This window comes from Mustelus asterias, chromosome 12, assembly GCF_964213995.1.
Source record: "Mustelus asterias chromosome 12, sMusAst1.hap1.1, whole genome shotgun sequence".
NCBI classification, from domain to species: Eukaryota; Metazoa; Chordata; class Chondrichthyes; order Carcharhiniformes; family Triakidae; genus Mustelus; species Mustelus asterias.
Genome location: NC_135812.1, coordinates 41,785,653 through 41,809,576, shown reverse-complemented (window position 1 = coordinate 41,809,576; position 23,924 = coordinate 41,785,653). Strand labels below are relative to the sequence as shown.

At 43.8% G+C, this 23,924-nt stretch overlaps 1 protein-coding gene across 3 annotated transcripts in view; it reads left to right on the top strand.

Moving 5' to 3' along the window:
- The window catches only part of hip1 (huntingtin interacting protein 1), a 277,810-nt gene that overhangs the window by 51,733 nt on the left and 202,153 nt on the right, over positions 1-23,924 (top strand). The window contains exon 1 of one of the 3 annotated variants that reach the window (XM_078225079.1): positions 1,966-2,338. The exons of the other annotated variants lie outside the window; for them this stretch is intronic. Within the exon in view, the coding sequence (XP_078081205.1) occupies positions 2,321-2,338 (18 nt within the window). The 5' untranslated portion in view covers positions 1,966-2,320. Of the gene's footprint in view, positions 1-1,965; positions 2,339-23,924 lie in introns of those variants that run through there. 3 annotated transcript variants of the gene reach the window in all.

Genomic DNA, 23,924 nt, shown 5'->3' with positions numbered 1-23,924 from the left:
GGATGAGTACATGGGACTTAATAGGATGGAGGGTTATAGGTAGGTCTAGAAGGTAGGGATATGTTTGGCACAACTTGTGGGGCCGAAGGGCCTGTTTTTGTGCTGTAGTTTTCTATAACTAAGTTTTGAAGTTTTGTGCAATTGAGCTTTTGATACTCTATAGTAGAGTTTTGATATTTGTGGTAACCTGGTAAGGTACAGCAACAAATCTGGCCCGGCAGAAGCAAAAGGCAAACTCATCAGTCAGGGTCGACATCTTCCCCAGTGGCTTCTTCCTGCTCGATTACAGAAACCATTGGCTGCCGAGGCTCCACAAAAGCCGGAACTATCCCTGGGTCAGTAGCTGGCGCACAAAAGTCTGCACCAGGACAGACCTGTTAGTCCCCTGGATCAGGCCCAACACTCTTCCTCAAGTGATCTACATGTTTCTTTACATGGCAACCTTGTACTTCTATAATGAATGGACTTGATCCCATTCTTTCTACAATTCCTGATACCGAGGCCAGTCCACCACCAAAATGAGTGCAGCTCCAGCAACACTCAAAGCTTGATACCATCCATGACCAAGCAGCCTGCTTTGTTGCCACACCATCCACCACCTTAAACATTCCCTCTTTCTGTTACTGGCCATGATGGTAACAGTTGCTGCAGTGCCATCTACAAGATGGCACTGCAGCAACTCACCAAGGCTTCTTCAACAGCACCTTCCAAACCCGTGAACTCCTCCACCTAGAAGGAACGGGCAGCGCGTGCATGGGAACTCCATCTGCAGATACACCTCCAAGTCACTCACCATCCTGACTTTGAACTATATTGCTGCTCCTTCACTGTCACTGGGTCAAATTCCAAACAGAACTGTGGGTGTACCTGCACCACGTAGTCTGCAGAGGCTGACTGAGGTGGCTTACCACCACCTCCAGGGCAATTGGGGATGGGCAATAAATGTTGATGTGGAGATGCCGGTGTTGGACTGGTAAACACAGTAAGAAGTTTAACAACACCAGGTTAAAGTCCAACAGGTTTATTTGGTAGCAAAAGCCACACAAGCTTTCGGAGCTCCAAGCCCCTTCTTCAGGTGAGTGACCCCTGAAGAAGGGGCTTGGAGCTCCGAAAGCTTGTGTGGCTTTTGCTACCAAATAAACCTGTTGGACTTTAACCTGGTGTTGTTAAACTTCTTGCAATAAATGTTAGCCAGCTAGTGATGCCCACATCCTGTGTAGGGATAAAAAAGGATCAGGCAGCAGGATTTGAGAAAGGTGGGCTTTGACGTGGAGCAGTATTGTTCAACTGAAAGACTTCCACAGATGCTCCTGTTAAACCACCAACTGATTGTGAACAATGCCGCAGAGAGTGGGGGTGGGGTGGGGTTCAGGTGGCCTGCCACTGGATGCTGGATGAGGCGCTATGTTTAAAAATCATTTGCAAGTTGCACATGGACCAAGTACAATATCTCCTATTTTTAGAAAAATATTCAAGCCAGCAGACATGCACATTCTGATCCGTGAGGTTTCGAATTGGAGGAGGTTTTCTTCTAGTGGCAAAGAAGGGATTAGAAATGTTGGTAACAATGGGTGAAATCTGCTCTTTTGTTGAGAGGGATTAATTTCCTGAGTTTGCTGCTGAGCCCAGCAGCTTGTTGAATACTTCCTCCTCCCTCTCAATTGCCTTATTGAAATAAGGTGATGTATTTTCTTAAATATATATATATCACCATTTAAAATAGGTATTTAACTGTGGTGTGGGCAGCACAGCGTCTGCCTTTGTGAAACCCCAGGAGCTTCTAGTCAGTAAAGTGACGTATATATTTAAAAAAACACAATCACAGAGGCGAGTGTTTCCTGTGAATGAGAATGTCAGCTGTCAAGCCCCCCCCATACACACACACATACACACATATACACACAAAAAACCTTATCTCCTCCCCTCTCCAGTCTCCTTCCTCCTCCCCTTGTCCGGAAGCTCTCAGCTGGAGATGGCATCTTTGCGAGCAGCCTCTCAGTCCTGATCGTAACGACTTCCAGACTTTGCAGAAAGGAGGGGGGGTTGGGGGGGGGGGGAGGGGGGGGGGGAAGAAAGAAAAGGGTTCTGTTTGTGCTTTTGGGAGGGACGAGGAGGAAAAAACAAGCTCCTATTCAGTTGGACTTGGACTTAATTGGAAAGAGCAGGTCATGTTCTTCCCAGGCGCAGGTTAGGTGGAAGGCACCACAAGCTATCGATGAAAGATTATGTAAGGACCGTAAGATTGTAGCTGCTGGAGTCTTTCTGGATACAACTCTGTGAGCTTGCTCTCAGTCTGTCTCTCTCTCTCTCTCCCACAACAATGGACATTGGAAAGACGGTAAGTGTGTGTAACTGATGGGAGGCTGGAGGACCAGAAGCTACAGAATCCCAGATGGGAGTCTTTAAACAGTGAGAAATACCTGGGACCAGTAATATTAACCCTTAATGATGCGAGTGCTGTTGCTTTTGTTGTGTGGAGCTGACTAGCCTCCCTGCAGCTCTCTGTACAAGTGTTACAAAGGCAGCTGTGGAAAAAAACACTCCATTGTCCAAGCTTTTGTCAGCACTGTCGGCAGGGTTGATTGAGGATGGATATGTGGAGGGAGCATGTATAATTTTAACGTTTCTTTTTGTAAATGTGTAAGCTTGTGTTCAAATGCAGCCTTTTTAAAAAAAAAAATCCTAACCAATTGGGAAACTCTGATGGTTGGACAGATCTGGTATTATCGCAGCACTTATTGGATAAAATTGACGAGTGAAAGCAGTTCACTTCTCAGTGCAGCATGTGATGGTGTTTGTAGTCAGTTGCATAATGTTCACTGGCTTCGATCACTGAATAGCTGAGTGAGCTGCTGCTGGCAGCTGGGGAGAGCCCTGTTTAGCATGAACAACCCACGCAGTCTGAGCATATTGTGTGGAGCACTTCCTCCTGACCCTCCCTCCCCCATCTGCTACACTCGCACCCCTTCTGAATACAAATGCCGCTGACGCCTTCACATTCAGGCAAAAAGTTTATCTTGGAATTTCTTTTAGCAGCAAATTGACATTTTAAAAAGAAACTGTTTTCCCTTTCAAAACCCTGCACATTTGTGAGGTTTGGATCAATGGATATTGATAGTAGTATTGATAAAATTGGCAGGGTGACTTTATTCAGGAAGGGCAAATGTTAGTCAGTATCATTTAATGGTACAAAAATATTTCCTGATGTAATGTGACTCATTCAGTAACTTATAAGTCCTTGGTTGAATGTGCCTTCTGTTAAATGACCAAATCGCGGAGTGGGTTGAAACCAGAGTAGTTTTTGTCGTTATAATCATCATTCAGATTAAAGACCACACTGCAAATGTACAATTAATCAAACCGTGATATTTATTTTGCCTCTTCACATGGTTTGTGCTATGATAGTGGATGAGTGCGTTTGACATAGTTTATCATTGTCCTTTCACTTTCTAGAAAGGATACTGCCTTTCTTTCCAAGTGCTAGGCTACATTTAATTTGACCTTTTTGTTTTCTTGGCCATGGCTGTGCTGATTTTGACTATTAGCTACTTTGTTAGTGGATACGTAAAGACTCCAAAGAGAATTTGGATTTTGTGTAGCACGTCATCTTAACTCTAACATGTAACCCCCTGCACTTCATAAGATGGAATTACATTGCACAATTACTGACATGTGCCAAACTTTGGCAGCCATTATACAAACAAAAAGCAAATAAGAGCCAATTAATCCGTGTTTTGATATTGTTGTTTGAAGGATGAGATGGTCAGTTCCTGGAGAGCACCAATGCTCTTCTTTTGAATAATCCCATGGAATCTTTAACATTTGTTTGATCAAGTGGTTGTGGCCTTGCTTTATCGAGTCATAAAGGTTTACAGCATGGAAACAGGCTCTTTGGCCCAACTTGTCCATGCAGCCCTTTTTTTTTAAACCCCTAAGTTAGTCCCAGTTGCCCGCATTTGGCCCAAATCCCTCTATACCCATCTACCCATCTTACCCATGTGACTGTCTAAACACTTTTTAAAAGACAAAATTGTACCCGCCTCTACTACTACCTCTGGCAGCTTGTTCCAGACACCACCCTCTGTGTGAAAAAACTGCCCCTCTGGACACTTTTGTATCTCTCTCCTCTCACTTTAAACCTATGCCCTCTAGTTTTAGACTCCTCTACCTTTGGGAAAAGATATTGACTATCAAGCTGATCTATGCCCCTCATTATTTTATAGACCTCTATAAGATCACCCCCCAGCCTTCTACACTCCAGAGAAAAAAGTCCCAGTCTATCCAACTTTTCCTTATAACCCAAACAATCAAGTCCCGGTAGCATCCTAGTAAATTTTTTCTGCACTCTTTCTAGTTTAATAATATCTTTTCTATAATAGGGTGACCAGAACTGCACACAGTATTCCAAGCGTGTTTAATGTCTTGTCTGGAAAACGGTTCAGTCAAAAGTCCAGTTCTCGCGTATTGCGTTGAAACGTTAGCCTGAGCTATGCGATCAGATCTTGATATGAAGCTTCAAACAACTGTCTCATTTGGAGGCATGAGCGTTGCCAATTGAACCAAGTTGAAGGGTAGATTTTTCCCAACTCGACAGGTTCACAAACCGCAAGCATATATGGGGAGTTTGGGTGGAATGTGGGCATAATTTTATGACCATTAATTGAGCTAGCTGAAAGATCATGCATCTCAATGTACATAGTCCTATCAGGCAAAACTATGACCAGCAGAACAAAGTTGGAAAATTGTCCCTTCTATGTTGTAATGCTGTCGAACCACAAGGTGTCACCAGTGAGTTGGGAATAGACTGCCATCTGTTGGTAAAAGCCAAGCACTGCAATGTTCCAGTGTATTTGAAATCATAGAAATCATAGAAACCCTACAGTGCAGAAGGAGGCCTTTCGGCCCATCGAGTCTGCACCGACCACAATCCTACCCAGGCCCTACCCCCACATATTTACCCGCTAATCCCTCTAACCTATGCATTTTAGGATTCTAAGGGGCAATTTTTAACCTGGCCAATCAACCTAACCCGCACATCTTTGGACTGTGGGAGGAAACCGGAGCACCCGGAGGAAACCCACGCAGACACGAGGAGAATGTGCAAACTCCACACAGACAGTGACCCGAGCCGGGAATCGAACCCGGGACCCTGGAGCTGTGAAGCAGCAGTGCTAACCACTGCGCTACCGTGGATGACCTTTGATCCGAAGCAGAGGTCTCTTTGAACTTTAGTCCGCTAACCTAAATTACTTTGATTATTTTGAGTTTTACCTATTCTGTAAGTAGAAGATTGTAATGTAATATTCTCATCATGCAGCTTTTAAGCCAGTATCACTGAACGACTGACTGAAGCCGGGTAAGGATTCAGTGTGGTTAGTTTTGGTTAGTGCCAACTTGCTTACCCCATCTTGCACCTGGACTCCTCCTAAATCTCCCTCTTGATCCTTAGTTTCAATCACCTCCCCAATTCTTCTCTGCTACTCAACAGCTAGAAGTCTCACAACACCAGGTTAAAAAGTCCAACAGGTTTATTTGGTAGCAAAAGCCACTAGCTTTCGGAGCGCTCGCTGCTCCTTCGTCAGGTGAGTGGGATTTCAGTTCACAAACAGGGCATAGATCAACAGCTATCCAGTCTGTAGTGGAGCAGTTTTTTCTCTCAAAGGTGCTCCAGAAATGCATGAGTCTGTGTAGGTAATATTACACTTCTCCAGTCCCACTTCATCTCAGTCCAATGCTCTTTCTGTGTTGCTCTTCATCACATCAGTATCACTCTGCAAAGTTACAATTTCACCATTATGTTGGGTTGCCAGATAATTCAAAATGTTCCCTCCAGACACAAATTTGTTTGAATAAATTCTGTAGTTGCATTTCTGATTATTACCCACATGTCCATCTGAATTGTGAATATTTCACTCTCCCACCATGACGTTTCACTGAGGTCCTAGTGATGAAATTGGCCAATTCCTGGTGTTTTTTGCACATAATTTTTTCTTTGACTCCTAAAGAACTGGACATTTTTTAAAAATCCCAGTGATTTTCTGCTGAAGGGTGGTTTCTGAAACAGTGCCCTCTGGAAAGTGTTTGGAGATTACCCAAGCTCAGTGCTCTACATGGCTGAAAAACTTCTTCAGGATCTGAATACTTATGGATTTGTCTTAGTGTGTGCCCATTTGATGGATGCCTCTCTGTTCTACGCGGCTAGTGTGGTGTTGACTGGCAAAACTAAAGAAGACCTTGTGCAAAAAGACAAGAGCGAGATTTTGATTTTGCTGAACTAGGTCACAGTGATTCAACTGAAGGTCAGCTAGTTTTCTGGCATGGTTCTGCTCATGGTTCACCAGGCTGCTGATCGTGTCTTGTGATAAATGGCCCAATCGAGTGACCTGTGCTGTAGAATTGTCAGCATCTTCGGTGGGGTGGGGGGGCCCCCACCTTGCAACCTCCCACAAACTCTGCTGCCTGTATCCTAACTCGTCCGTAGTTACATTTGCTTATTGCCCCATGCTTGTTGGCTGACTTTGATTTTGGTCCATCAAACAAATTCTCCTCCTTGTGTTCAAATCCTTCCATGGTCTTGTCCTCTATCTCAATAATCACCAACAGCACGACAGTTTTAAAGTTTATTTATTATTGTCACAAGTAGGCTTACATTGACACTGCAATGAAGTTACTGTGAAAATCTCTCAGTCGCCTCACTCCGGCTCCTGTTCGGGTACACTGAGGGAGAATTTAGCATTGCCAATACACCTAACCAGCACGTCTTTCAGACTGTGTGAGGAAACCGGAGCATCTGGAGGAAACACACACACACACGGGGAGAATGTGCAAACTCTGCACAGACAGTGACCCAAGTCGGGAATCGAACCTGGGTTCCTGTCACTGTGAGGCAGCAGTGCTAACCACTGTGCCACTGTGCCACCCCAGCCCTTCAACATCTGTAGTTTTCTAATTCGGGCCTCTAGTGCATCCATTTTTAATCCTGCATTTTTGGTGGATATTCCTTGAGCTACCTGGGCCTAGACCCTGAAACGCCCTGCCTAAACTTTTCTGCTTCTCTACTTCTCTTTCCTTTTGTGCCTTAAAACCTCCTCCTTTGACCACGCTTTAGGTCGCCTGTCCTAATATCTCTCGTGTGGATTGGTATCAATGCTTTGACTGATGATGTTCCTATGACATGGTTTTACTATTTGTACATAAAAGCAAACTACTGCAGATGCTGGAAATCTGATATAAAAACAAAGTGCTGGATTTACTCAACAGGTCTGGCAGCATTTATGGAGGTAGAAACATAGACTTAACATTTGGACTTGGCATTAACTCTGTTTCGTTCTCCGCAGATGCTGCCAGACCTACTGAGTTTATCCAGCACTTTTTATTTTCACCTGTGTTTATATAGCGCTTTTCACAACCACGGAGAATCCCAAAGCACTTACAGCCAATGAATTACTTTTTGAGCTGTAGTCACTGTTGTAATGTAGAGAACACAGCACCTGATTTACGCACAGCCAACTCCGGCAAACAGTCCAATTAACGGCCAAGGAATCTTCTTTCTGATGATGGTTGAGGATAAATAAATGTTAAAAGTGCTGCATAAATGCAAGTCATTAACGATCATGTCCCTGCTACATTGCTAATTTCATAACTCTAATCAGCAAGGATGCTCTTTTTCTTTATATGTGAGCTGCCTTTGAGTTTGAGCTCTCAGTATCTCCATTTGAATCCATTGTACATTATTCCCTGTCTCTCCTGTGTAAATTGGCAACTAAAGCTATAATTAAGTTGCTGGCGTGACTGAGCGCCATGAATAATTTTTAAAAAGCTGAAGCATGCTGTTGAACTTCCTTTATCAGCTGGGTGCTGCTGTTGTTACTGCCTATTTGCCCAGAAACTTACAGAAAGGATCCCCTGTACTGAGGCTTAGTAAGGAGAAAGGGGAGAGTAGCTTTGCTGTTGTAGATCCAATCAATGTCTGTGGTTTCATTTTGTAACTTGTATCTGCTTTTTAAGTGTGAATGCACAGACATAGGTTGGGGGGGAAAAGTACTACTCGTTTGATGTTGAGCGTTTCTGACCAATATTCCACCGTCAGCCACAGCATGGTTGGTAGCACTCACGCCTCTGAATCACCAAGGTTCTGGGTTGAAGTCCTATCCTCGGACCTGAGCACGAAAAGCAAGGCTGACATTCCAGCTGACAGTACTGAGGGAATGCTGCACTGTTGAAGGTCCTGTCCTTTGAACGGGACATTAAGCTGAGGACCTGGCTGCATTCAAAGTGGATGTAAAAGACCTTGTGGCACTATTTTGAAAAAGGGCAGGTGGTGTCCTGGGATAAGGTCATCTCATAACCAATGTTGCAAAAAAAATCAGCTGATTACTATAATATTGCTATTTGTGTGAGCTTGCTTTGTGCAAATTAAGCTGCTGTTTTTCCTACATTGCAAGAGTGACTGGCTCCTTTTCGAAAAGTACTTGATTGCCTGTAAAAACGGTTGAAGAGTGCGTGGAAATGCCAAGTTTTTTTTTGCAAAATTCCCTGTCCAGACAACAGGCCCACTGCGACCCAAGTCTTTGCATCGCAAACATATTTGGTTGTTTTCAGGGGACTCAGCTGTAGCATAGCCTTGCGTTTTAGAATAATCCTTAATGCATGGAAATTACAGCACAAAAAAAATCATTCAGTCCATCTGCTCAATGCTGGTGCTTATTCTTCACTTCCCCTGCACCTTACCTCCCCAGCTATAAAACAGCAAACCGTTAAAAACCTATAGCATGGGTGGCAGCTCAATTTTGGCACCAGTGCTTCAAACTGAGATGTGGGAACTGTTGGAAATACCAGATGTGACCACCAATTGTTGTGGTCTCAGTAGAGACTGCTAAGGTATTTTTTTTAGAAATCTGAAAAGTCAAGCTAAAAGAACGACGTCAGATTTGTGGTTTTAAATAATTCTTTCCAAACAAAAATCAAAGAAGGTTCGATTTGTCATAAATTGTCAATCGGCTAAAGATATTAAAATGAACAGTTACTTGTTTTCTAAACCGAATTTCCTTCTACACGTTTGACTTGCTGCGCAAAACTTAATGTTTCCCAAAATTTGGAAGATTAGCCACTTGGTCTGAACAATGTTTTGCAGTTTGATATAAAGGTTAACATTTGAGATTTCATGGGCCTTCTACTTCCGGCAAGGATTTTCTTTCGGTCTTCCTCGAACTATCCCATAGTTGTTGATTCCCAATTCAACACGGGTATAGCTAGCTCCTAAAGTGTAGCCACCTTAGATCAGAACTCGCTCTGGAATCTTGTATCTAGATTAAGAGTTTTAAACTCTTCCAGCCACCACACCAAATTAATTCTACTTGTTTTATTTGTTGATGGGATGTGAGCGTTTGTGGCTGGGCCAGCATTTATTGCCCATCCCTTAGGGCATTGAAGAGTCAGCCACGCTGTTGTGGATTTGGAGTCACATATAGACCAGAGCAGGTAAGGATGACAGATTTCCTTCCTTAAAGGACATGATGTTTAATCGACAATGGTTTCATGGTCATTGTGAAACTTTTAATTCCAGATGTTTAATTGCACCATCTGCCATAATGGGATTTGAACAAAGGTCTGCAGAGCATTACTCTGGGTTCCTGGATTACCAGCCCACTGACAATACCACTATGCCACTGCCTCCCCAAGATGTTCGCTGCTCTGCAGCCTGATTATACTAAAAACAAAACTTGTTGATCCTTTGCTATTCTGTTGTTCCCAGGCAACTTGGTCACACGATCATTTACTGGAAGTCAGGTTCTCTACCACCAGAAAGCAACTCCTAAAGAAACCTAATTTTTTAAAGGATCCAATATCCAAAAGGATCGCAGTCTCTCTTCCCCCACCCAACCAATGTTGACAGATGTTTCCACCCTGTGACATCGCTGGCTGCTGCTGTTTGTCAGAGGCTGTTCTGTGTTTTTTCCCTTTCCTTTGTGGACCTCCTGTTGAGCTTGGAGAAGGATGTGTGTCCCAATAGGTGTAACTCGTAGCTTCTCTCTTTCTCTCTCTCTCTCTCTCTCTCTTCTCCTCCTCTCCCCCCCCCCCCCCCCCTGTTCTCTCCACCATCGCAAACACTTCTATCCAGTGGTGTAAACAGGGTCAGGAGAAGGCTTAGTAAGATGACCAACATTCTTGCACCTACTAACACAGTAATTTTCTGTCCTTAACAGGGAGACAATGTGTGCATGTATAAACAGGGATAACTGGTATAGTGGATACAAGGGGAGGCTGATGTTTGACCCTGAAGTTGTTGCTGAGGTTATTTAGGAGTTGGTTCTGCAATGTTGGCCTATTACTAGCAGATTCCACAGAAGCAGACATTGAAACTAATTGTGCATATGGTAGAGTCAGTACAGGAGGGCACGTTGTAAGGTCTGTCTCAGATTGCAGATGAATGTATCTATCTCACACACTTTGTGGTGTGAGTTTTGCAGCAATACAAGTTGTAGTTTTTGAGTTGGATGCACTTTCCATCATTTTTGCTGTTTTCCATTCAGCTGATTGTTGTAAAATGTTTATTCTCTGGTTTAATGCAAAGTGTTGGTTCACCTTTTTCTATCCCTGATCTGCCAGCAATAGGAAAATTATTTGTTAGCAGCCCATGACGCTGGGTTGTATGATAAGTAATTGTTCAGCAGCTCGGTGTTGACTTGCTGCTGTGGAATATGGCTTATAGCGGTGATTGTACCAGGTTTTTCCAAGAATTATTTGATTTATCTTTGTTCCCATCTCCTCTGAGGGCAATGATCTGCAGTTCAAGTCTTCATATCCAAAAGCTGAGGACCAATGAAGTTAATTTTATTTTCAACTTAGCAACATACTACATCTCTCAAGTGCTGATGCTGCCAATTGAGCCTCTGCACTTTAGCTCCAGTGGCAAAAGGTGTCCCAGGCGTGTGACTGCTGGTGACAACCCTCCTGACACCCCCTCCCTCCCTTGAGGAGAGGTCCAGCTTCGTTCCACATGCGAGGTCACCGTTTGAAATTTTGGGGAGGAAAGGGCTTTGCCCACGTGTTGGTCAGAGCATGTCTTCCAATCCGAACCCCCACAGGCAAGTGATCTGAGAAAAACTCAGCAAAGAGAAGAAAGTTTGGAAAACTCCCCTCGGACCTCAACCTGCAATTGAAACCAGTCTGCAACAGCACACAAACCAAGTGTTAGCTATAAAGAAACTTTCCTTTTAACATGATAATATCTCTGCGTCAGTCAGGAACCAGTTCTGCCCTCTCTTGAAGTCAGCACCCAGCATATCAAATGGTAAAGCCTTCTAGAGGTGAAGAGCTGTTCAACATCCAATCTGTTCCTACTCTGGCATGGTTGCTTCTGGTGAAGAGAAATTGAAGTCTTTCATTCTCTCAAACAATGACGAGACAGAGTACAGAAATGAGATAGAGAACCTGGTGAACTGGTGCGGCAACAAGAATCTCTCCCTCAATGTGAACAAAACGAAGGAGATTGTCATTGACGTCAGGAAGCGTAAAGGAGAACATGGCCCTGTCTACATCAAGGGGGACGAAGTAGAAATGGTCGAGAGCTTCAACTTTTTAGGTGTCCAGATCACCAACAACCTGTCCTGGTCCCCCCATGCCGACACTATAGTTAAGAAAGCCCACCAACGCCTCTACTTTTTCAGAAGACTAAGGAAATTTGGCATGTCAGCTATGACTCTCTCCAACTTATACAGATGCACCACAGAAAGCATTCTTTCTGGTTGTATCACAGCTTGGTATGGCTCCTGCTCTACCCAAGACTGCAAGAAACAACAAAAGGTTGTGAATGTAGCCCAATCTATCACGCAAAACAGCCTCCAATCCATGACTCTGTCTACACTTCCCGCTGCCTCGGCAAAGCAGCCAACATAATTAAGGACCCCACGCACCCCGGACATTCTCTCTCCCACCTTCTTCCATCGGGAAAAAGATACAAAAGTCAGGTCACGTACCAACCAACTCGAGAACAGCTTCTTCCCTGTTGCTGTCAGACTTTTGAATGGACTTACCTTGCATTAAGTTGATCTTTCTCTACACCCTAGCTATGACTGCAACACTACATTCTGCACTCTCTCATTTCCTTCTCTATGAATGATGTATTTTGTCTGTAGAGCGTGCAGGAAACAATACTACTTACTGTATACTAATACGTGTGACAATAAATCAAATCAAGACAAATCTCTGGGGATGTTGGTTCAGTGCAGCACTTGAAGTAGTTAACCGTACATTCTACATTACTGATGCACCTGGTATTCACTGATTATTCAGGATGTGGTAGAACCACAATCATAATATAGATTTTATAACTTGCAGCTGAAAATGCTTATCTAAATGTAGTCGAGGATTAAACTGATGGGATTGAATGTGGTGGAATGTCAGATGTACTCTCCCTCTGACTGCAGGAGTGTTATTTTTGTTTTATTCAGTTAGTGACAGTACGGAGGCAGCTGTAGTGTTGATTGCCTTGACATGTTGTGGAACGTTTGTCTTGAATAGTGCCATAAGCCCATTGCTTATGGGTATCTTGTGTATCTTTTTTGGGTAGGAATACAAACTCAAATTGCCATTTGTGAGGAGCACGCCACTTTGATGAAGATGAATGAACAATGAAAAACTCGTCCAACAACTGGCTCGGTCTGCCACTCCTCCCAAAGGCAGAATGGTTGAAAATAGGTGATTCATACACTTGGTCGTTCTCTCTCCTTTTACATATGATTTATTTTCCAACGGCGTTAGCTCAGTCCTTGAGCCGGTTGCTGAGAGATGCATGTTGCTGTGCTGCTGGGACTTCACTGCAAAGCATGCAACTGCTGACTGCCATCTTCTCTACCCAATGGCAGCCTGGTGAAGATGGCTGTGCATGGCCACACAGCTACTGCTGAATATTGTTTGACTATTTTATAAATTCTCACTGGATACATGTACTGTAAGCAAAACAGTTTGTAATTATATAATGCCTCTAACATAGCAGAAAATTCCCATGCACTTCACTGGAGTGTTGCCCAAGAAAATTTGACACCAATCCACAACAACACGTAGGTGACCGAAAGCTTGGTAAAAATGATAGGTGTAAAGATACCAAGTATAGTTCGAAACCAATTTAATTCTTCAAATGAACTGATCCCCAGCCTAGGTTGTGTTTCTTCTGCTGAGCCCAATGCTGAGGAAATGCTGTATTGTCAGATGCATCAAACATCCGCCATGTCCACTAAATGTGATTGGAGATTAAGCAAAGGCTCCATCTGCCTACACTTCATGTACAGGATCTCATGGCACTGTTCGAAGAGCGAGGGTTACTTGTGACCCTGAAACAAAACTTTTCTACGAATGGATTATCTGGTTATTCGTTCATTTGCCGCTGGAACCTTGGGGTGTACTAACTGTTAGCTGAGTTTATCTGCTTGGGTGAATGCACTTTAGAAATAATCCGTGCTTGCAAAGTGTTTTTATGTGCCCTCAGGGTATGTTAACATGCTTTATAAATTCAGCTTTATTCATTCTTGACAATCCAGTGACCCTTGTGGAACACCTTTGTGAGCACTGATCATAGAAATCATAGAAACCCTACAGTGCAGAAGGAGGCCATTCGGCCCATCGAGTCTGCACCAACCACAATCCCACCCAGGCCCTACCCCCATATATTTACCCGCTAATCCCTCTAACCTACACATCTCAGGATTCTAAGGGGCAATTTTTAACCTGGCCAATCAACCTAACCCGCACATCTTTGGACTGTGGGAGGAAACCGGAGCACCCGGAGGAAACCCACGCAGACACGAGGAGAATGTGCAAACTCCACACAGACAGTGACCCGAGCCGGGAATCGAACCCGGGACCCTGGAGCTGTGAAGCAGCAGTGCTAACCACTGCGCTACCGTGCCGCCCAGATCAGAATCCGAGTTGCCTGTGATGCCCTCTTTCCCTTACTCTGCTTGATTGCTGATCCCCAGGATCACCCATCAAAGATAACACTGAGGGGAAAGGACTGAAGAGCTCAACAGAAATTGTAAAACCATGTTGGTTAGAAGTGTGGTTGGTTTAGCTGGCAGCTGGGTTCAGTTGGTACCACTCTCACCTCTGAGTCAGTGGGTTTTAGGTTCAAGTCTCACTCCAGAGCACAAAAACCAAAGCCGACGCACTGATGCAGTATTGCAGCACTGTTGGAGAAGCCACTTTTGGATGAAATATTAAATACATGTTGATGGAAAAGATAGCCTGACCCTATTTTACTGAAGAGGAGGGTGTTATCCTGATGTCCTGACCAATATTTAACTCTTGATTAACATAAAAACAGTTTATCTGCTCGTTATCATATTTCTGTTTGTGGGAATTTGCTTTGAGCAAATTAGCTGCTGCGTTTCCTACGTTTCAACAGTGACTGTATTTTAAAAGGACTCCATTGGCTGTAAAGTGCTCTGAGATGTGGCATTGCAAGTCTTTTTTTAAATAGAGACAGAATTGACAGATACCAAGAACTTGAGTCTCCTCTGAGAGCAATAGATGAGGGTGACTGCTGGTAGCAGCATTGAGTGTTATGTTGCCGATATGAGGAATTAAGAATCATAATTCAATAACTTGGAATAAAATGATTTTGTGACTGTCGCTGTAGGTGGGTTAATTCTGATTAAAAAGTGCTATTTGATTTATGTGGCTGTCAGCAAATGCTGCTGCTCAAGTTGATAATGTAATTTAAATCCATTTTCTTCCAAACATCCTTGAGAAATAAAACCTATGTTGAATGCTTCATGGGAAGCCATACATTTGGCACATGTGTAAAATGCACTCATGACCTTGTGGGCAGACAGTGATGGTACACTTCTTCATCATTACAAGCCTCTGGACCTGTGACATAGCACTTGTTCTCCAGTTTAAAATAATAATTTCGCTCGCTCTGGCCTTGCGCTCGCTCTGGCCTTGTGCTCGCTCTGGCCGTGCGCTCGCTCTGGCCGTGCGCTCGCTCTGGCCTTGTGCTCGCTCTGGCCGTGCGCTCGCTCTGGCCGTGCGCTCGCTCTGTTATCCCTCTTTTTCTGCAGGTGTACGTTAGAGTACATTTGCAGAATGGACTGCCTGAAAGGGTGGTGGAAGCACATTCAATAACTTCCAAAAGGTAATTGGATAAGTACTCAGGAAAAAATTGCAGGGTTGTGGCAAAGAACAGGGGAGTGGTACAAAAATAGGATAACTCTTCAACATGTCCACATCTCTCTACAGTTTTTTATATCTTTCCTTTTTAGGTCCAGTTCCAGTCAGATTTTTTTCTATTTCAGTGTGTCATCTTAAGAATCATTGTGTCTGTATGGATCTGTACTGAATGGTGCTGACCGCATCTAAAAAAGCTTACACTTGTTTCATGCTTTATTGTGTCGTCAGGCTCGATCCCACAATCAATAATTTACTTTTTGAAGTGAAACCTGTTATTCTGTAGAACAAAATTAGCAGTTCTGTTAGCCTGTTCAGGGGCTTGGGTATAATTACTGTGGCAACAATCATTCAGTTCAAGAGAACTGTACCACAGGAGACAAACTGATAAAGAGCCTAAGGCATCGATGTGGAGTTTTCGCACTTGGCAGAGAAAGTGTTTATTTTGTGCAAACTGCTAATATTTGTCATTCAGCGTGTGCAGTGCCACTAATCTGTGCACCATTATCACCAGAGAATCCAAAAATACTTCACAAATGTGGACATCAATTTACGGTCAAGGGTTTCACATATGAGTCGGCAGAATATAGCTGCCTATTTTTTATTCCTGATATTAATGTATTAAATGTTTGTGATCAAAACATGACATTATTGCCTCACAGCTATGCCTGCGATCTTAAGTTGTATTCACAATAAACCAATTTGGTTGTAGGATATTATTCAGGATAAAATTAAGAAACCAAAGAAGCAAAAGTAAGGACAACCATGAAATAGAGTGCTTCTGGCCATTCCTAGTTGGATATTGCCAGCCAGGTGCTGGCAATGGTTTGAAATGTATGATCCCAAATATCGTATGATGTGGACAAGACATGTCTGACCCATAGCAACTAATGGACAAACAGGACTGAGGTGTTATCAGAGAGGGGCAGCCGAGGGAGGAGTTCCTGTCCAAATTGATCAGTACTTGGATTCCTTTTTGGGTCACTTTTTTTTTGTTTTCCTAACTTCCTGCAAAGAGAGGGCATAAAAGATTATTGGCAAGTAGAAACGAGGAAAACCCAAAGATGTTTTATCAACACATTAAGGGAGAGTGTAAGGACCCATAAGATCAAAAAGGTAACCATTTCTGGAGGTGGACGATCTCGGTCTGGTTTTTAATGATTACTTTTGTATCTGTCACAAAAGAGGGGACGATGCAGACCTTGGAATTGAGGAGGAACGTGAAATATTTGTTGTGCTAGACCTCGGAAGTATTAACAGGTTGGCATCCTTTTAAAGTGGATAAATCACCAGGGATGAATGAAATGTACTTTGAGTTGCTAGCTAACGAGGAAATAGGGCTCTGACCATTTTCCAAACCTCTCAGATGCACATGTGGTGCCAGAGGATTGGTGGACTGCTATAGTTGCACATTTTGTTCAAAATTGAATGAGGGATAGACCTAAGGCTAGTCAGTTTAACCTTGGTAGTGGGTAAATTATTGGAATCACTTCTGAGAGACAAGTTAAACTGCCACTGAGGCAGAGAGTAATCAAGGACAGTCAGCATAGATTTGTTAAAGGAGATCAAAACTGCAGACTGTAATAGGGTGTGGTTGCACTGAAGCCCTTTACAATTGTCGCAAGAGTTCACCATTCCTGTATTCTAATCCCTTTACAATGAAGGCCAGCATGCTATTTCCCTTCTAATTGCTTGCGGTACCTGCATGTTAACTTTGTTCCTCGGACAAGTAGTCTCTCTGAACATCAACATTTAATATTACATGAGTTTCCAATTCATTAGATCACCCCCCCCCCCCTTCCCCTGAGGCACATAATCACTTTTCGAGGGGATTTGAGAAAGATTCACCTTTGGGAATATGAGTCGATTCAGCCTCCTTGGATATTGCCCACCTGAGCCATTGGATCATGATTTGATGCTTATCTAGAATAGCAAATGTGGCAGCTGATACGTGAGATCTTTTGAGGTTTTTACACTTCCGGCAATAGCACAGCTAGATCATTAGGCAGCTGTTCTTATCAGTTGCCTTTTACATATCCCTTATTGTGCTACCAAGTTGTCAGATGGGGTTGGGGGGAGGAGGGGGGGGTGGGGGGAGAGGCAGTGGGTGATGAAGGCTCACTCTTGAGCCTGATGTTGAACCCCTTGGTTTATTAGATGTCATATCATCTTGGGTGGATTGGATTTAACTGGGGTAATTTGGTTAATTGTTTTCCCCAGGGACCAATGTTTATTTCCCTTCAGGTGTGTTATGTTTCCTTTGCGTGGCTAATTCCTCAAACTTCCCTTACAACTACAAAATGAGTTTTTGTTTTGGTGTGAGATGTGTTGCTTGAACTCCTGTCAGTGCTGCACTTATTCACTGTTAGCCATTGGCAGAATCTTCACACTTCTCACTCTTCTTTGTCTTTCAGTCTTGTTGCCTCTGTACATTTGAACAGTCTAACTCAGCTCACACCAGACCAAACCTTGAACCATCTAACGTTGTATGGTTTAATTTAACACAGGGCTGTGGATGTGTCAAAGGAAGCCTTGGGGTACAGCACTGTTTTACACTGGTTGATTTATTGCTCTTTTACTTTTAAAATTGTTTCTCTTATTGCTTCTGTTTCACTTCTCTCTCTCTGGCTTGTTCATGTGTTTAGTTCGATTGTACTTCTGTCTCTGGGGCACGTTTTCATCTTTGAGTTGGGAGATTTGCTGGCTCCTACCTGCCAGTGCCCATGGGTACCATCTTCAGGGTGAGGAGGTGGAACAGGCCAAAATGGAGGTGAAAATGGACTGATACTGAGGCAATGAGGTTAAAAGGTCCACCTTTGTTCGCTGAGACATTGGCCCAGTTCTGGAGAGGGGTGTGAGGCCCCAGTAATCCTCACCCCCCGCTCCCACTCCCACAACCCATTCTCACAGTATCCATTCTTAACAGGACTCACAAGCTCTATAATAATATTGGGAATTCTTTGAGAAGTTTAAGTCTGTCAAAATAAACAACCATTGTTTAAAATCAACAAACCCTCCTGAGCAGAATTCATTAGGCATTGAATGCAGCTAGAGGCTCAGCCATCTGTCAAAACTTTCAAAGTGGCAAACAGAGCAGTTTGGATATTTCACACCCATCAGATCTGGATTTCATTCTTGTATGATGCAGAGTAGCACTTTATGCATCTGAAGATTCTTCCACTTTCACAATGCTTTTTGTTCTCTTGACAGTTTGACAGTTATCAGAACTAATAATATGGCAACTACATTACATTATTTAGTGGCCACTTAACCTTTTCAAAACAGGTCTTGCCATCACTCTATTGAAAACATATATAACGTGGTCTTGTTTCGAACTCCATGCCACAGTCAGTACATCTCTAAGCTGATGTGATTCACAGCACCTACCAAACACCAGCCTGATTCCATCAAAATTGCAAAAGGTGTAAAATATCTGCTGCTTCTGTGGTCCCAGCAATATAGGATCATCAGCTTGTGGACTGCTGGCCCACCCTCTTATTCCACACTCGGAAAAATTGCTGGCACCAGGACTAGGGTTGGGAATCCCAGCTGTGGGACCTGCCTGCCAATTTTAGTCCACCCGACATTCAGCCTGTGACAAGATGGGAAAATTCAGCCCCTCATTCTACTGCTGCTATTTCTAGATGCCTCTTCTCTTTCGCTCTCTCTGCGTAGCTTTCAACACTGGCGTACACATACTGTTACTAATGTTCTTTGTTTTTTGGGCACACTACAAGGTGGGAAGTAATGTGAACATGGGTACCAACAGTGGGCAGCATGGTGGCGCATTGGTTAGCACTGCTGCTTCTCAGTGCCAGGAATCCAGGTTCAATTCCATTCTCAGGTGACACTGTGTGGAATTTGCACGTTCTTCCTGTATCTGCGTGAGTTTCCCCTGGGTGCTCTGGTTTCCTCCCACATGCCGAAGATGTATGGGTTAAGTTAATTGTCCATGGTAAATTGGCCCTTAGTGTCAGGGTGAATACATGTGATTACGCAATAGGGCGTGGGTGTGATTGCTGTCGGTGCAGGCTTGATGGGCTGAATGGCCTCTTTCTGCACTATAGGAATAATTCAATCAGTGAAACATTGCAGTACTCATGGGTGTGAGCAAGCAGGACAGGGATCACATCCGAAGTACTGAAGATTTAGGAGGTGGGATTAGTTGCAGACAGAAGCAAGCAAAGTTTGTCTTGGTGGAGGATTGTTTGATAGTAGATTGGGAATAGTTATATGGTTAATTGGATGAGGGTTGCAGATTGGGAGCATTCTGGAGTTAGGGTCTGGGAACTAGAGCAATTTGGGGTGAGCCAGAATCAGTGAGCACTTAAGCACTAGTGACCCAAGGCAATCATTTGTGGGATGGGACTTGGGAGTACTTTGGAGAGGTAAGGTTGGGGAAGCTTGAGGAATGTGGGCTCTGGCAAGTCGGATGTCTGGGAGGGGAGCGATGTCATCCTGGAAGGTGTGGGAAGTCTTGGACTGGGGTGGCACAAGTTCGTATTACTCTATAACACTTGGTTTTTGAATCTGGGTCTGTTGTTAGCAGCAGTGTTGTACAGTACATGAGCCATTATGAACAGTATGACTGATTCAGGTCATGACACCGCCACACAAAATAACATTCTGTATTCAGTGATGCAGAATTTAGAACTCTCTACTTTGGTATTATGCCATTAAATCTTGGAGTTCCGGAGAGATGAGATGGGTTACGCTGGAGTTTCAGAACAATTTGATTTGAGAATGGCAGTTCAATGAGTTCTGGTTGGACCCCAATTTAGTCAACCGACATGTGATGGATCTGCTGAGATTTTCCAGCATTTTCTCTTTTGAAAGAGGCCTGAACAATTCCCATCCGCGACCACTGTCCTCCATCTGGCTGAACTTGTTCTATCTCAACAACTTCTCCTTTAACTCATCCCACTTTCTCCAAATCAAAGGAGTAGCAATGGGTACCCGCATGGGTCCGAGCTACGCTTGTCTTTTTATGGGGTATGCGGAACATTCCTTGTTCTAGACCTACCCAGGTCCCCTCCCACAACTCCTTTACCGGTACATCGATGACTATTTTGGTGCCGCTTCATGCTCTCGTCCAGACCTCGAAAAATTCATCAACTTCGTTTCCAGTTTCCACCCTTCCATCGCCTTCACCTGGTCCATCTCAGATACTTCCCTTCCCTTTCTTGACCTTTCTGCCTCCATTTCCGGCAATAGACTATCTACCAATATCCATTACAAACCCACTGACTCCCACAGCTATCTGGACTACAGCTCTTCACACCCTACATCCTGTAAGGACTCCATCCCTTTCTCTCAGCTCCTTCGCCTCCATCGCATTTGTTCCGGTGATGCCACTTTCCAAAGTTGCGCTTCTAATATGTGCTCCTTTTTCCTCACCCATGGATCCCCATCTACAGTTGTCGAGAGGGCCCTCAACAGCGTGCGGTCCATCTCCTGCACCACGACCCTCACCCCCTCCCCTCCCTCCCAGAAAAGGATAGAGTCCCCCCTGTTCTCACATTTCACTCCACCAGCCTCCGTGTGCAAAGCATAATCCTCTGCCATTTTCGCCAACTCCAGCGTGATGCCACCACCAAACACATCTTCCCTTCACTCCCTCTGTCAGCATTCCGCAGAGGCCGTTCCCTCCGGGATAACCTAGTCCACTCCTCCACTATACCCAACACCTCTCCCGTCACTCATGGCACCTTCCCATGCAATCGCACACGGTGTAACACCTGTCCCTTTACCTCTTCTCTGCTCACCATCCAAGGTCCAAAACATTCATTCCAGGTTAAGCAGCGTTTCACTTGCACCTCTTTCAATTTGATGTATTGCATTCACTGCTCCCAATGTGGTCTCCTCTATATCGGAGAGACCAACGTAGACTGGGTGATCACTTTGCTGAGAACCTTCGGTCTGTGCGCAGTCAGGACCCTAACCTTCCGGTTGCTTGCTATTTTAACGCATGATCCTGCTCCCATGCCCACATGTCTGTCCTTGGCTTGCTGCAATGTTCCAGTGAAGCTCAGCGCAAACTGGAGGAACAGCATCTCATCTTCCGACTAAGCACTTTACAGCCTTCCGGTCTCAACATCGAATTCAACAACTTCAGATGATTAGCTCTACTCCACGTCGACCCCTTTGTTTAGATTTTATTTAATTTTTATCTATTCTCTACCTTTTATTTTATTGTCTTTCTTCATTTTTCTTCCCCCCCCCCCCCCCCTTCCCCTGACTTTATCTCCCCTTCCCTTACCTTTCCTCCCCCTTTGCTTCCCCTTTTCTAAATGTTATCTTTCTCCCACCCATTCCCTCCCGTGCGGTTTCCCGCACCCTGCAGTATAAATATCTCCCACTTTCTATACCTTTTAGCTTTGACAAAGGGTCATCTGGACTCGAAACATCAGCTCTTTTCTCTCCTTACTGATGCTGCCAGACCTGCTGAGATTTTCCAGCATTTTCTCTTTTGGTTACATGTGATGGAAGTAGGTATGGGTGCCCCTTTTAACTGCACTGGGTGATTAGCCCACTGTATTCTGTGCTTTAATTCCTCCTCACTGGAAAGTTGATCACTTGCTATCCTCAGACAGAGAAACAAAAAGAAAATTCAAACTAGGAAAGTGGCAAGAAATCCCTTGTGTGGAGGCATTATAACTGCGTATTTTGTAAAATGTCTTAAAACCAGCCCCTCTCCACCTATCTTTAAGTAACATGTAACTCAGACTTGTTATCACTTGTTTTCCACAGGGACTTTAATCGCATGCAGTTAAGTAAAATGGAACCTTATTAAAGACTATGCCAATGATTTACAGCCGAGCTTAATGTCTTTTCTCAGACTCGCTGTTTGTTTAAAACGCTAATAAAATTCTGTTCATGGGTGCATTAGGACCTTCCCGACTTGTTATTGGCAGCTAGGCACTTATCTTGTATCCCCAGTACAGCAAGGTGATTCTTCTTTATTAGCTGCTCTAATACTGAGTTTAATGAAGTGTTAATCCTCTCGGCTGCCAAAGAGTATTCTACCGGATTTGCTATTGATGACTTTTAAAAAAATATAGGATTTTTCTGGATCTAACTTTACTGCGTCTGGTTTTACTCTTGGATAACCATTAATTGGGGTCTGCCACACAGGGACTCAGTGACACTAGCGCCATACTTAATCCAATATAAAAACAGCTATGGTAAACAGTTTGATAATTTATTGTTCTGCAGCTGTGCTTTATACATAATTTATACACATTGCGGCACTTTGTCAATTTGCATCTTATACCAGGGTTTGTAACATATTGGTGCAGTGCAATAATAGATGGTCCAGGAAGAGCCTGTCATGTCAAACTCCTACCTAATGTGTTTGTTGGGCAGGATTAAAGATGAGTATTAAATCTAGTTTAACATAAATGGAATTGTATTAAATTTGCTTACCAGCATCTAGTTTCTAACTTTCCGCTCAGCATAGTTTCTGCATACTGTAGCTGCTCATGTGTTCTGGCCTTATGCAGATTCTAATGCTCACATGCATCGAAGTCACATGAGACAGCTGAGGTGATTTTCTTGTTGCCTACCTCAAGGTTTTTGAATCTCCTGAGGTGGGCTGCAACTGACGTGTCCGCATGCATTTAGTGCATGTTTCCCCTGCTTAACTTGACTCTGCTATTCAAAGTATGGAGTGTGGTCTGGTCTCAGATCCTCCTACCAATTTAACGAAGGCTTGCTCCAACTAATCGATAACAACATCAGACACAGCTTACCTGATATACTGCTTGTGAAGGACTGCTGAGTGTAAATTGGCTTATGTGCTTCTGTCTCTACCTCTCAAACCTCACCACTACACTACAATCCCGAGCAAAGGAGAAATGCAATATTTTGAAGATATTGGCCACTAATCAATCTTTCTTTCATGTGTATGCTCACACATTACATTTCTAGTATAGGAGATTGAAGGCCAGTAACACACGGTGGCACAGTGGTTAGCACTTCTGCCTCACAGCGCCAGGGACCCGGGTTTGATTCCTGGCTTGGGTCACTGCCTGTGTGGAGTTTGCACGTTCTCCCCGTGTCTGCATGGATTTCCTCCAGGTGCACCAGTTTCTTCCACAGTCCAAAGATGTGCACATTAGGTGGATTGGCCATGCTAAATTCTCCCTTGGTGTACCTGAACAGGCACCGGAGTGTGGCGACTAGGAGATTTTCACAGTAACTTTGTTGCAGTGTTAATGAAAGCCTAATTGTGACTAATAAATCAACTTTACTTTACTTTAGATTCATAGGAATTTAAGAGCAGGAGTAGGGGCCATTCAGGCCATCAAGCTTGCACTGCCATTCAATGCAGTCATGACTGATCGTCCACTCCAATGGCTTCTTCCCCACATTTTCCCCATACCCCTTTATGTTATTGCCATTTTGAAAACCGTCAACAGTCCAAAGTGGCTTCCCCCTAATTTTGAAATTGTGTCCCCTGGTTCTACACTCCCCAACCAGAGAAAATATCTTGCCTGCATCTCACCGTCTCTCCTTTTTAAGTATTTTGTAGATTTCAATACATCACTTCTCGCAACTCTAGAGAATACAGGACCAGTTTGCCCAATCTCTCTCCATAAGATAGTCCTGCTGTTCCTAGAACAAACCTGAAGGAACCTTTGCACTCCCTCTATGGCAATAATATACTTCCTAAAGTGAGGAGACCAAAACTGCACACACTGCTGCAGATGTTGTCTAACCAAGATTCAACTGAAGCAAAACTTCACTACTCCTGTGCT